General features: G+C 37.6%; 1 protein-coding gene across 4 annotated transcripts in view; it reads right to left on the reverse strand.

Annotated features, from left to right (window-relative positions):
- PLXNB2 (plexin B2) overlaps positions 1–13709 on the reverse strand; it is a 252661-nt gene that overhangs the window by 15216 nt on the left and 223736 nt on the right. For all 4 annotated transcript variants that reach the window (XM_068996091.1, XM_068996111.1, XM_068996101.1 and 1 more), the window contains 9 exons: positions 13162–13301; positions 12031–12131; positions 9603–9832; positions 8404–8585; positions 7594–7660; positions 7333–7479; positions 3895–4051; positions 2769–2869; positions 1628–1712 (listed from right to left, as the gene is read on the reverse strand). In XM_068996091.1, coding sequence (XP_068852192.1) covers positions 1628–1712; positions 2769–2869; positions 3895–4051; positions 7333–7479; positions 7594–7660; positions 8404–8585; positions 9603–9832; positions 12031–12131; positions 13162–13301 — 1210 coding nt within the window. The remainder of the gene's footprint in view (positions 1–1627; positions 1713–2768; positions 2870–3894; positions 4052–7332; positions 7480–7593; positions 7661–8403; positions 8586–9602; positions 9833–12030; positions 12132–13161; positions 13302–13709) is intronic.

Consider the following 13709-nt stretch of genomic DNA (forward strand, 5'->3'; position numbering starts at 1 on the left):
CACTGCCTTCTGTATTAAACTGGTTGGCTCTTGAAATTAACCTGCTGGATTTACACTTGCTGTGACAGAACAGTCACTGCTTGGCCAGCTGTGCCAGGGACTTGCAGTAAAGGTGTGACAGGATAGCAGCAGCGGTGTAAACATGACCATTAGAAGACTCTTCTTTCTGTTGGAAAAACTCTCAAAGGAAGAATACAGGAGGACAGAGTAAAAAGTAAGCAGCAAGTAATTCTGCCCATCTTAGTTTCCTGTCCAACACTCAAAACAAATGAAAGTCTGAACCTTTCTGCTAAATAGCCATATATGTCAGAGACATCAGCTGAGACCCATCTTCTTGAAAAATGTACATTTCTGACATATTATTTCCAACCTGTTTGACTGCGAGCCCTTGAAACCTATTAAATCTAAGATCAGTAAATCTGTTTAAAAGAATGAAACTATTAGGTGAAGTAATGACCTTTGCAATCAGTGCTAGACAGAAAAGCATATCAAATGAGTTCATGGGAGTAAGAATGATCTCAACAATTATTGTTCCATAAATTTAACTTCTACCTCATACAAAATAACTGAATATAAGGATAAAAAACCCTAGAGAAGCTGAACATTTGAAGTCAGTAAAGGAAATACACGTGACAAAGAACATATATTCACAAGTAAATATTTCCATAAAAATCTGAGTGCATTCAAGGCTGTAAGGGATATTGTGTCTCAAGATATTTTGAAATATAGAAAATTGGTGTAGACAGAACACTAACATGTACAAGTAAAAGCTTTTAAGATGGATTGCAAGCGAACAGGTTGTCTTCTGTGTTGCAAAGTCCAGCATACTGTAGCAGACAGCAATAGAAGAATTATGCGGCAGATGCATTAGTGACATGAAAGAGAAGAAACATTACAAGGAAATTCCTGACGCTCACTTACAGAGGATTGAAAATCTCAAAAAGAGCAAAGGAATTGTGAAAAATGCTGCATCTAAAGAGACAAAATGCATGGAATTAACAAAGCCAACTAAAAAGCCCTGGAAAAAAAAGAAGCGTAGCTGGAAAAACATCACTCAAAAGGAAGGGAGATACAAAATCTGAAGGTACAGAGGTGAGTTTGCAAGGCAACACAATTGTAAGAAATGCTACGAAAAATTACATCAGATCCATTATGTCACAGAGAGAGGAGCTAGTCTCTACTGTGGTTCATCTAGACCACTGCATTTAATTCTCAGTCTAATAAGTAGTGAAAAGAAATTTGAAGAGGAATGAGTAAAGGCTGAAGAAAGGAGAAAAAATGATAAAGATCTGCCAAGATGAAATGTACAGTTTGACTATAGATGTAGTGTGATTAAAAAAACAAAGTATGGAAGGAAATAGTTAATAAGAGTGCTTTCTATTAAGTTGGGGTATGGACTCACCACAATTATAGTTAAAGTCCTACTGTTTAAGACTTTTATAATGAGAGCAAAGAAAACCATTACAAGTGTACAGTGGTAACACACAACAAATAAACCCTATATAGTCTGGTGGTGAATATCTAGCTCCATGGAAGTGCTTGATAAACAAAATCAAGATGGCAGCATCACTCCGCGGGTTTTGACTTCTAGTCATCTTGGGAGGGAGGGAAGCCACAAGATACTTACTTTCCCCTGGGACATCTTGCTGATTATCCTCTGGCTGCTGGGAAATTCCCATTTTCGATAAGATGAGCGTGGCACCATCTCGGACCTTTGAAAATACAAACACAGAGATGTTCTTCGAAAGAATCACGCACTGCTGAACCTCTTTCTTAAACCGTAACCTGTCGTTTCTGTAATCGGTTGCAGGGAATCTATGATGAATGCTAAACTTCCGAGGCTTCTTGGGCAACTGGCTCTGCAATTCAGAACAGACTCCCTCCCACTCTGTTGGTAAGAGATCCCATCAACACCTCCTCTGAGATTACTGAAATATTAGGAACATCTTCAAGGCTTAAGTGGTTCCTCAACCTGGTGTGGTGTGCCATTTGGATGAAAATGGGGTTTATCATGAAGAATCAGACCTGTCTGTTTTCTGAGGGAAAACTAAACAACTTTTCTCTTTTCCAATCAGGATTAACTGTTGTTAGAAGGAAATAAATAGCATAAAAAGGAAAGATAAGTGGATTGCAAGTGTGTGGTAGAGTGCACAGTATGAAACCTAAAACAGATGGTTTGAAAACATCAACATCTGCTCTCCTGACTGGACTTTTGAACAATCCAGACAAACTCAAAATCTATTTAGCAGCACAGCAAGGACAAAGACAATTCTCAGGGGTAGGAAGTGGTGGAGAAAAGAAAATATGAGTGCTAGCAAAACCAGCTTTTGAATATTCAAAGTGGAATTTGGATTTGGATACTTCAATGATGAGGAAACCAAGGTGCTGGCATTTTGGTTTTGTGTTTTTATACAAAATGCTTAGGCAGAATGTGCAGACCCAGCCTTTCACAGTCCAAACCTTTTACTGACTAGACCCAGACCTGTGTTTTTCTTTTAATTCTTTATCATAGAATCATAGAATGTCTTAGGTTGGAAGGGACCTTCAAGATTTCCAACTCCCCTGCCATGGGCAGGGACACCTTCCACTAGACTAGGTTTCTCAGAGCCCCTTCTAGCCTGGCCTTGAACACTGCCATGGATGGGGTATCCACAACTTCCCTGGGCACCCTGTATGTAGCACTGAAGTTACTCTAAAAACAAAAAAAGATTTTATTTATTACAAGAAAATAGATAACAGGCACAAACAACTGTTTTGAAATGCCTTACATTATAATGCATTAGTGTGTTGATGCGTTTCCATCTGCCATCTCTTTGGGATGTTAAATCCAAGTCTGAGAGGATCTGTGCAGTAGAACCTGGACGCCATTCTAAGGGGTAATTAAAGTGAGAAAAAACAGTTTTTAACCAGGTGCAAAAATAACTTCTCCAAGAATGTTTTACAGACTCACTGACACATTGTGGAACATCAAAAGAAATAATGTAGAACATGCTCCACTGTGTGTTTTAGATTGCTTAATCATTTGGTCTTTGTTACAGAAGTTTGCATGAACTATTCCTAACCACGCACATGACTTCTGATTATCTTCCATAAAAAGTTAAATTCCTTCACATAGAATTCAATAAATATATATAATAAGATCTGCTATCGGTCCAGAAGAGAGTAGGATTTCATGGAATAGAAAAGAAATTTGTAGGGGATTTACTAGGATTTTCTGAAGAACAAGAATTCCATCTTCTACATTCAGATTAATGCAGTAATGAAAATACTGAAAAAAAAAATTAATTGGAGCTTTTATTCTGAGATTATTAGGCCTTTTAAGGAGCACCATTTTTTTTTTGTCAAGAGAGAATAGCTATTTTAAAAGCCCTCAAGGAGGATGATTTTCAGAGACTAGGTGGTACATAATCTCCTAAAAGTGCAGTTCCTGTAAGTTATAATTCTTTTGAATAACCATCATAAAAGAAACTAAAAATCAGTACCAGTTTCTGAAATTGCATCATTACTTCTCCATCAGTTAATTATCCATGCTGTCATTATCACATTAATTAGTACCTGAGATACTGACTCTGTCAGACATGAATTCACTTGTGCCAACAGTCATTAACAGGCTCTTGCAATGCTGCTGACAGTATACCAAAACTTTAAGAGTCAAGAAAAACTAATTCTTAAAAATTAACTAACTTAGTTTTTAAGGCATATTAATATTGCTTCAAAATGCTGTATTTTTGCATGAACATGAATTCAGCTTTTTTTAAAAAAAAACCCTGACAAAGAAACAACAAACCAAACCATACCATGCAATAAAATCCTCTTACAGAGATTTTTTGAGAAAATACGAAGTCTTACAACGTGTCTCACCTGGTTAATATGATATCACAAATAACTACCTACCAAGAACTACACTGTCAGCTTTTGGCCACTGAGAACACGGCAGATTTCGATAGACTTGGTCTATTATCTTTTCCTTTACTTGTGATATAGTATCACAATTCAGCACTTTCACAGGTATGGAATCGTTTCCTCCCTCTTGCACATATACATTCACTGTCTGTGAAGAGAAGAATGTACATGGTTATTTAAGGCAAATCAGTGCTGAATTACCTCTGAATCTGTTTTTCTGGGTGATTTAAATGCAAACAGTATCTGAAATTCATCATGCAATGATTATTGAACAGCAACACATATTTGCAATGGGAATATGGATTATTTGAGGGATTATTGGAAGGATCTTTCGCTATTATGCAGCCAACCAGCCATCATAAATTCCAGTTAATTTCTCCTACTATGACAAAACAGAAAAGATACAGAATAGATTTAGTCATGTCTAATATGCTAATATTATTGAGTCTTGGGAGTTTATTGAAGAGAAACACACAAGAACAAAGCAGCTGGACCACTGATTCGGTACATGCTTCTCATTTAATCTGATAATCCTAAACAAAAAAAAGCCCAAGTATTGCAGTGCCCAAATTTTGTGAGTTCCCAATAATAATTTGAACTGCACTTTGTTGAACTCCTAGAATATTATGTGCTTTTGCCTTCCTTTATGCTTTCTTCATGGCTGTGGTTTTAAAGATGAGCAGACTACTGTACATATGGTACTTTGACATGGCTCAACTGATGAGCAGTGAGTCGTTCAGCTCTCCAAACTTTACCTCCTGTGACCAGATGTTCATTAAATACACACACACGCATATATATGTACATATAAAAGTAATTTCTATCATCTTATGTGTTAGAAAACTTCATTTACTGCTTACTGTTATCATAATAACTCTAATAGCTCCAGGGAATACACTTAAGTAGCTTATGTCAGTTCTAAAATATTACTGTTTTCTGACAGTAACAACATGGGGTTTTTTAATGTTAAAGAGAATTTCTTGAAAGCTTGTAATTTGCTAAATCTAGACTGATTTTTTTGAAAGTAGCTTTGCTATGTAAGTGTCAGTTTCAATACAAACAAAAGCAAATAAGAAAACCATGGACAGAAAAGCTCCCCAGAAGAAAAAAAAACAAACCAAAAAAACCCCCTAATAGATATTATGAAAAGCCTCTTTCTTTCACTAGCTGAATCAGCTGACAACAGCTCAGAGCTCTTGTGGATCTTTTGCCAGTCAGGTAACTTAGGAGGCCAGCACGTGAAGCACTGCAGCTCTCAGATACATATGGTCCTGCCAACCATAATTCCTGAATTTATCACGTCAGACCTCAAAATAAACTTGCATAGCTGGTATTTTGAAACAGTGTAGAAAAGCTATGCCATACGGCAGTCAAATTAAACATGATTGCACCATCCCTTGACAGAACTCTCAAACTAATAATGAGATTTCACCTTCCTTTTCCTATTAGCTTTATGGTAATTAGACATGATTTTGCTGCTGGTTCAGTATGCAGCATGTCAGTGTAACCAGTGATGCAAAACAGATTCATCTTTTAAATAAGAACAATTAGAGAGCAGATAACTGCTCTATGCTGTACCCACCTTGTCTCACTTTCAGGCAGAAGTGAAGGAATTAACTCATACTTTAACCTACACTGGTGCACAAATGCTCCCTAACTTTTCAGTTACCACAATATCATCATTGTGCCAAAGACCCCAAAAGCTTAGGCCTATAGTACCCCCTTCATAATCTTTTATCATACATATATACACATACACATATATCTCATCAACTTCCATGCATGCACATACATAAAATATTTGCTTGATGGGAAATCTGTAAGTCTGGACCAAATACTGCTACTGTACAATGTTATAATGTTTAATATCTAGCTAATATGCATGTTGTGCCCACATCTGATTGCATACATGGATTTTCTGCTTTCACACTTCATTTAGCTTAATTGCAGTCTTTTTTTTGTAATGAAAAGAAACAGACTGAATAAAGAATTATTGCCATTAAGTCTTACATGATGTACAGTGCAAATAAATTTTGGTCTCCAACAGAAATGATAGCCAGCATTGCCAATTAGTGTGTTTTCTGTGGGTGGCACTTTTGGCTTAGGTATAAAGACAGTAACTCAACTAATCCACAAAATATCAGTTGAACTTAAAATTTCTTCTTGCCCAACACACTCTTCCTCCAGGTGCTCTAGGTCACAGTCTGGTAAATCCACTCTGTGAATGAAAGTCCTATAGTACTCTCCTCACTTGAGCCCTCTCATCAACATCCCTTTAGAATACATAAAATGGTGATTTTTTTTTTTTATTTTTCAAACCAGGACTTAATAAAGCTTTTTATTAAATTTCTTTTCCATGCTGCATATATGTCACTGCATCTTTCTCAGTTGAAGACAACTACAAATGACTCCTAACATGTCAATAAAAAAGAAATTAAAATGGGAAAAAAAAATCATGAGTCTGTCTCTGAAGGACAGTCTGTGCATCTTTGATATTCACTACACTGAATCCTGAAGAAAACCAGGAAGACTGTCAGAAAGAGTAAAACTAGATTTTACACTCCCTGAACAGATAAAGAGTGGGCTGCTTCAGTTTTTCCAAAGGACAGTGAATCTGTGTTCTGGAGTATGTTTGAAAATTGGTGGAAATTTCTGACAGCAAACAGAATTAAGTTAAAGTAGAATTCATAATAGAAAAGATCTGGACCATGGCACTGGTGATCAGATACAGGGGTAAGTTGAGTTCAGAGAGGGAGTTCCCTTGCCAGGAATGTCCATTTCAATCCACTTGAAGCAACTACCACAGGTCTCCAGAACTGGCTGTAGAGGCACTGTAGGAATTATTTCTCTAAGAGGAAATAAACAACTTTCAACGCCAGCTGGGCTGCCTGCGTTCAGGAGATCTTGACTCACACAGAAAAAAATGCAGAAAGAGGTTCATAAAGTGTTCTGGAGTTTGTGGAGCCATCTCACAGGACTGCAGAGAGCACAGTCTGCTATGCTAACAACATGATCTCTAAAATGATGTTCAATATGCTGATCAGCAGCAATTACAAGGGAGAAAATCTGAAGTTTAAGCATAGTGGTAGTGCAAGAATTCTGCAAATATCAATTGCCAATGAATTTCGATGGGAAAAGGGGAGGAGCCAAACATCCTGCCCACTTTTCAGACAGACTGAAAATTATGAAAGGGATTTATTGAAATGGATTCCACACTGGCAGGATTTGAATTTTATTTTAGAAGATATTTTATAATTCTGTTTTCCTGCTTGGAGATTTGTTTTGGTCAAACTACTGACAATCCTGCCCATGACCAGAATTTCTATGCAGTTCACAGTAGTCTAGAAAACTGTGTACAGACTTAAGACTTTAGGAATTAATTTAAAAATAAAAAAGGATTTTATAATCTATTAATCACGCTTTGCTTACCAGCTGTGTGTACTCTACATCATCTCCCAGTAAGCCTGTGTCATTCAATGTATACTTGGCTTTCTTCAGTACAGCATCCACTGGGCCTTTCTCTACCTGGTGTTTGATAGCCTTGAACAATTTATAAAGAGGCTCCCCGGCATTGTCCTATGTAAAGGAAAGGAAATGAAATAAAGCAACACCAAAAGACGTACTCAGATCAACTCTTTAAAGTATTACTGATTAAAAACACCCCCACAGGCAACAGATTTCAACTCTTACCTTGAGGTACTGATATAAACAAATAGACATCCAGTTAGACAACATTCTCTCAACAACCGTTTCAGATCTGAAAAAAAACCAGCCCCGAATATGGTAAGGATACTTAATGACAAGGTTTTAAAGAAAAACACTGCTTGCTTGAAATATAATATTTTTACATGCTTAACTGCATTCAGTCTCCTAATGCAATGATTTCCCTATAGAGTCTTGAAAGCATATACTTGCTTTAGGATAAGTGCTTTGTATTGCTCAGCATTCCTGGGTAGCTACCTTCATCTCACTGCTGAAAAGTATACATCCTTTATTCAAAATCTTAAATTGGGTCTACGATGTGAGAGCTAAAAAATTAACCCAGTTGTGCAGTTACTGGGAAACAACCTACAGATTACAAAGCTACAACATACACAGAGCAAGGTCTATTGTAATTTATTTGGGATAACAGCTGGGTTAAATCACTAGAGCAAGCCCTCACTGAATGCACAATGCAGCTGATTATGTGTGCTCATTATGGTGGTGATGTGAGGTAAAAATGCTAGATCATTTGGAATAGAATTAGATTAAAAGTAAATGAAATGTTCAGTGTGGTATTTTGAAGTAAGGTAGGTGTTTCTACACTGCAGTGTTTGAATAAGCAGTCCTGTCCAGCAGTCCTGTCAGTACCTCCCACAGCTACTCCTGGTGGGCTTGTCTTGCTAATATGCTTGGGCCAAGCTATTTCTGGCTTTTATGGAGAGCTGGCATTTCAACCCAGTCACACTGCAAAAGAAACACATTTACAAAATGCCAGAGACATATGACAATCATTCAAACCTTCTTAGCATCAGCTTTGGGTTTTTGGCCACAACATACTGCTCCATCAGTTCTAAGAACAATGTCCTCATGATGTCAGTGTAGTATTCTAGTTTTCCATGTAAAGCGACTGTCAGTAAAGATGCAAAATACACTTTAGCTCGAGCAGAGAACTCCCTTTGGTTTTCCAGTGTGTGAATAAACTGAAACAGAAAACAAGTGTAAAAACAACTCAGATGACAGGTTTCTGGAGAACCTCAACACTTGTCTGCACTAAGAAGACAATGAATATTCTTTTAATATTAAATCTCCAAAGCATAGAATCAAAAAAGTTTTCAGAAGTTTGAAAAAACTTCTTATAAGAAAATGTTGCCTAAAATTTGGTTTTAAATACATACACAATGTACTGGACTGACCTAAGGAATGCTTATATACTTAACTAAAACCTTATCTAAAAGGATGTTTTAATTAAATGTAAAATAGTGTTCTGTGACAATTTTTAAAGAGAAAATCAACTCCCCTCTCCCCCAAATTCCCAGTCCTTTCACATCAAATTACAAAGACACTAATGTAAGTACACCTGGAAATGTACTCTCATCTGTCATAAACTCTAATTCTACCATTAACTAGCTCAACACTGGATTCTCATTAAAAAAAAAAAAAAAAGAGAGAGAAAAAGCTAGAAGCCTAAATCTATATTTAGGTGTCTGACAATGAGCCTTGGTTTTTGAGAGTGAGCAATTATAAGTCTCTTCAGAACTGCTCTGAGCACTCATCAGTCTTGATGAATAGGCCACTTGAGGAGCCTCTACCTTTGCAGGGGCAGAGATTCTGGTAGATGGCTGTCTGCAGGTGACTCCCGTGAGGAGCCTGGAAGGAATCAACACTCTCCGATCACATTTCTTAAAAGGCTAAACCAAACTTGTAACACCAGTTTTTATGTCAGATTGGGTAATACCTGCTTTTTACAGCCACTGCAATGTTGACTAACTCCATATTACATGATCTGGCAGAGAAATATGATCTTGCCTATCCATCCCACCAGGAAGCTCTGGCTGTGATGCCACATATTTGCAGTGGTTACTGTGAAATCGGAGCCATATGAAAATCACTTATTCTTACTAATTTTGGTTCAGTTGTGCTTGCAAACCTACTGTCTTGCACAGATACACACAGCTATGCCTAGATAAAAGACGAGGTGAATCCACTTCAGTACTCACGTTAATGAGAAATGATTTGCTGTTGAGGAGGTTGGAGAACTGGTACAAAGCCTGCTCCACAGTCTGGCGCCTGGCCTCAGGAATATCCAGCTTTCCTGTAATCATCACATCTTTCTCTCCATCTTTGGAGGGCAAGAAGAAGACTCTGTCTGTGTATGTTTTGTAGTCCAGTACTGGAATTCCAGCTTCATTGATGTCATTTGTCTGATCCTCCATCTCTATCATTAGATCTGCAACATGCAATGCAGTTTAATGGTTCAGTTTAAAAAGTATGCAGGTTTTTTAGGCAACACAACCTCTTTGAGTGCCTTGTAATAGCAAAAAAGCAACTCAGCAGCAAAACCTCTTATTTCATCTCACATTTTCTCTTGCTATTTTTAACAATTATCCTATTAACTATAACCACAGCTAATCCTATGGTGGCATGAAACTAAGTGCCTTTAGCACTGATGGTTTCCTTGTTGTTGACTATCTGTAAAAGGGCCTTTATGGCATCTGTGTGAGTTCATATATATGAATGTAGGATTATAGTACAGAATCAAAAAAAGACATTGCAATACTTTTCATTTTGATTTTTCTTTTTTCCCAATCCACAGTCTATACCCTCTGAGTCTAGGTAGTAAAGAAAGTTCTTTTAAAAACACAGCAATCCAGGAAAGAGAGGTTTCAAGTGTAAAGCAAGCTAATTTAATTGGAAGGAAGGGGATGGCAGGAAGGAAGAAGGTTAAATGGTGCACTGAAATTGATGGAAATATTTCTGTGGGACTCAAAAGCTCTGACATTTTTAAAAGAGACAAAAATTAGGGAATCATCCTTTGGAGCAGCTATTCTAGCTGAAGGCTTTCCAATTACCAATATTACTGATTGACTGGAATACCATGTTAATTAATATAGTGACCTATCATCTCAGGAGTTTTATTGCTCTTACTCATTCCTTTACCTCTTTATTTTTTAGCATTCATCAAAGCTGAGGTAGAAAGAATCTTCTGGTTCCCCTCTGTGTGGTATTACTTCCTTCCTGCTGTCCCTTTCCTTGGCTGTCTTTGGTCCTGTGTATTTTAGACTGCCTGCACTTCATGCTGTTGACATTACAGTTTCACAGTATTGAACCAGAATGTGTTTTGACTTATGTTTCATTTAACTGTAAGTCAAGGTGGATGTAATTTTAGAACTGGATTACTCCTTGGATGTGCATTCTACTCCCCCAGTGTTTGTACTTTGTGGAGCAGAGAGAAAACCTTCAACCAAACAGCAGGAATGTGTAACTCTCTACTCTTGCCCCAGTAACAGAAAGGTACCTTCTCCTTTCAGAAATGGGTATGAAGTGCCCTGGGAGAGGTGTAGAGAGGGAGGGAGAACCTCGATAGATCCTCTCACAGTTCAAAATGCAGTTTGAAATGAAGCCCATTTGGGACTGATTCAAACATTTGCTTCTAGTTTGTGTCCAGAACCTGGAAGGACTTGGTTTTCCAGAGAAAGCAAGATGGTACAAGTAAAGAACATCCTGTCCCAGAAATGCCAGTAAAACAAGACTGAGAGAGGCCTCGAGCATCACTGAAATCTTTGACATACCCTGAGCTTCTTCAATTAATTTCAAAGTCTAACTTGAAATTGCTGTTTTATTCAAACTCGCTTTTTAGCCACTGTCAGTATAAAATAATGTTTTCTCTTTAGCAATAAAGCATGTGGGTATTTTTTGTAATAGAGATTATTTCACCATGACCCAACAGCAAGTATAATTCAGATAATGAGGTGACAGTTGATGGTAATAATTTAGGCCAATATTTGCAATGTTTGCACTCAGATGCCTAGTTTAAGCATTGCAATGAGTAGTTCAACATGTAAAAATGCTGAGCCTTCACACCTCCTGCTGCCATCCCTGGGATGATGCCTCTGTGTTAACAGAACAATTAGCTAGCTCCTCTAATCAAGCTTAAGATTTTCCCATGATAAACAAGGTAAAATCCTATTTCTTTCCTGTGAGCTTACCAAATTATCCCTTTGTATGCTGATGGCTGCAAATAAATTTTGCAGCTCTGAAAACAGTTTTTAATGTGCATACATTGCATACACACTCATTGTGCTAAATAATAAATGCAGTTAGTCACTATAAAACATTCTTATCTTTGTGTTAATGGCTATAAGTAACCCCAATCTCAATTAGCTTCTACTCCCAGTATCTAACCCTATTCTTCCTTTAGACTAAAAGAATCCATTTCTTTTAATAACTTCAGCTACATATTTTATTTTATTTACATATTTCATATATAACAGCAAAATATCTGCTCTATGTCAATGTCAGTAATGAAGGCTACTAAGATGTATTGATTATTTGTTCCCAGAAGACAGTTTTAGTGAGCTAGCATCATTCCTCCAGCCTTTCTTGACTGCTCAAGAAGACCCACAGCAGTGAAAATATCTTTCATACCTGTGAACTCTTTCTTGCACCGGTCTCTGACACTCTCCTCCAGGCCTTCAAGTTGTGATTTAATTTTTTCATACTCTCGTTCTGCTTGTTGGCTCTTGCGTCTTTATGGAACAGAAGTAAGATTTTAAAAAAGTTACACACTATAAAAGTAAATAATTTGCAACAGCTCTGAGAGGGAAGCCCAAGGACTGGGAGAAATTTCCCTGGCTTTGATTTTTTTAAATATAGCAGTAAGAGAATGGAGGAGAAAAACAGCAACAGTGGCCGAAATCTTCATTCCATGTAAAGCAACTTGGCACTATCATGGGCTGGTTGCTTCAAAGCAGACTTGGGCCAGTAATTTAAAATCCAGTAAGAAGTAGCTACAAATGCTTTCAATCATATATCAAGTACAGAAACCCAGTCTCCATGCACTGAACCCTTAGGATTGCTTGCAACATGTCCTGTACTGGCTCTAAACCACCCAGGAGTGTGGGATCAAACTCAGAAGGTTGATGGAGGTTCACAAGAGCATAAGGGCTGCACAGCACATGCTTCAGCTGTACTGATATGTACCATAAGAGTGAAATCCACCCCTTCCTGAGGCCCTCATTACTAACCTTAAAATTGGACTAAGTAGCTTTTAAGTGAAATACAGACATATATTCTGGCCCTTTATGAAGCATGAATTTCAACATTAATCATGCAGTTTGTGTGTGGGTAACTTAGCTGGAAAGATGAAAATGACCCCTTAGTGAAATCCATCCAGTCCAGACCTACAGTGCTGACTGAGGCAGCATAAATGTTGATGGGTATTTATACAGAATAAGTTATGTCCTTCATAAGTGCCACTTTAGCTGCCATTTCAAAAGGGTATGTGTGCAACTCAGCCTGCAATTGTTTGCTTGGGAAGCCTGGGACCAATTGTTGTGTTTATATATAAAGGAGGGACTGGGCTGACTGACACTGAGGAATTTGGCGTTCGTGAGAGGAATAAATTGGTGCTCATACATATTTCCAGCTGTAACTCCTTTTCTTAACTCTGGAGCTCATAAAAAAGATGAAGATCATTTCTGTAGACTGAGCTGAGAACAAGCCAGTAGTACCTTGAAAGCTTTAGGGAAACAAAAGCACCTAATTAGAAGAACTTACCTGTAACAGATGATAGAAATGCCAATGATTACTATCATAGGAATAAGTACCAGTGGCAAAATAAGATTCAGTGGGATATCAGTCACTCGGGTATCATATTCCACCCTTCCAAGGATCCATTCCCGGAGTCCAAATTTTACCTAATTAGATAAAAACACATTTTTCTCAAGAAGCGCAAATGTGAGGCGATCCACTTCTCAGTTTCACTCTAAATTCTTAGTAATTCCCACAAGTGAATTTTTAGCTCAAACTGCCAAACAAAGGAAATACTTCTGAATATTTTAAACTGAATTTGGGTCACTAGCACTTTATTCCATGAAGTAATTTAATTCTGCTCAACTGAGGAAGAAAAATCCCCAGTCTGTCTGGCTAGAGTTCTACATTTTTAGGTAATAAAGGTAGAAGACATTTGGCAGCATTGACACTGCTCTTTACGTGTGACATCTTTTATGCAGTAGGCAGAAGCTGGAAGAAAAAAGAACAGCAAGGAGTTTCTTCACAGTACTACAACAACTTTGGAGAACAAATTACTTCAGTCAAGAGGAACT

The sequence above is a fragment of the Aphelocoma coerulescens genome, chromosome 1A, assembly GCF_041296385.1.
Source record: "Aphelocoma coerulescens isolate FSJ_1873_10779 chromosome 1A, UR_Acoe_1.0, whole genome shotgun sequence".
Taxonomy (NCBI): domain Eukaryota; kingdom Metazoa; phylum Chordata; class Aves; order Passeriformes; family Corvidae; genus Aphelocoma; species Aphelocoma coerulescens.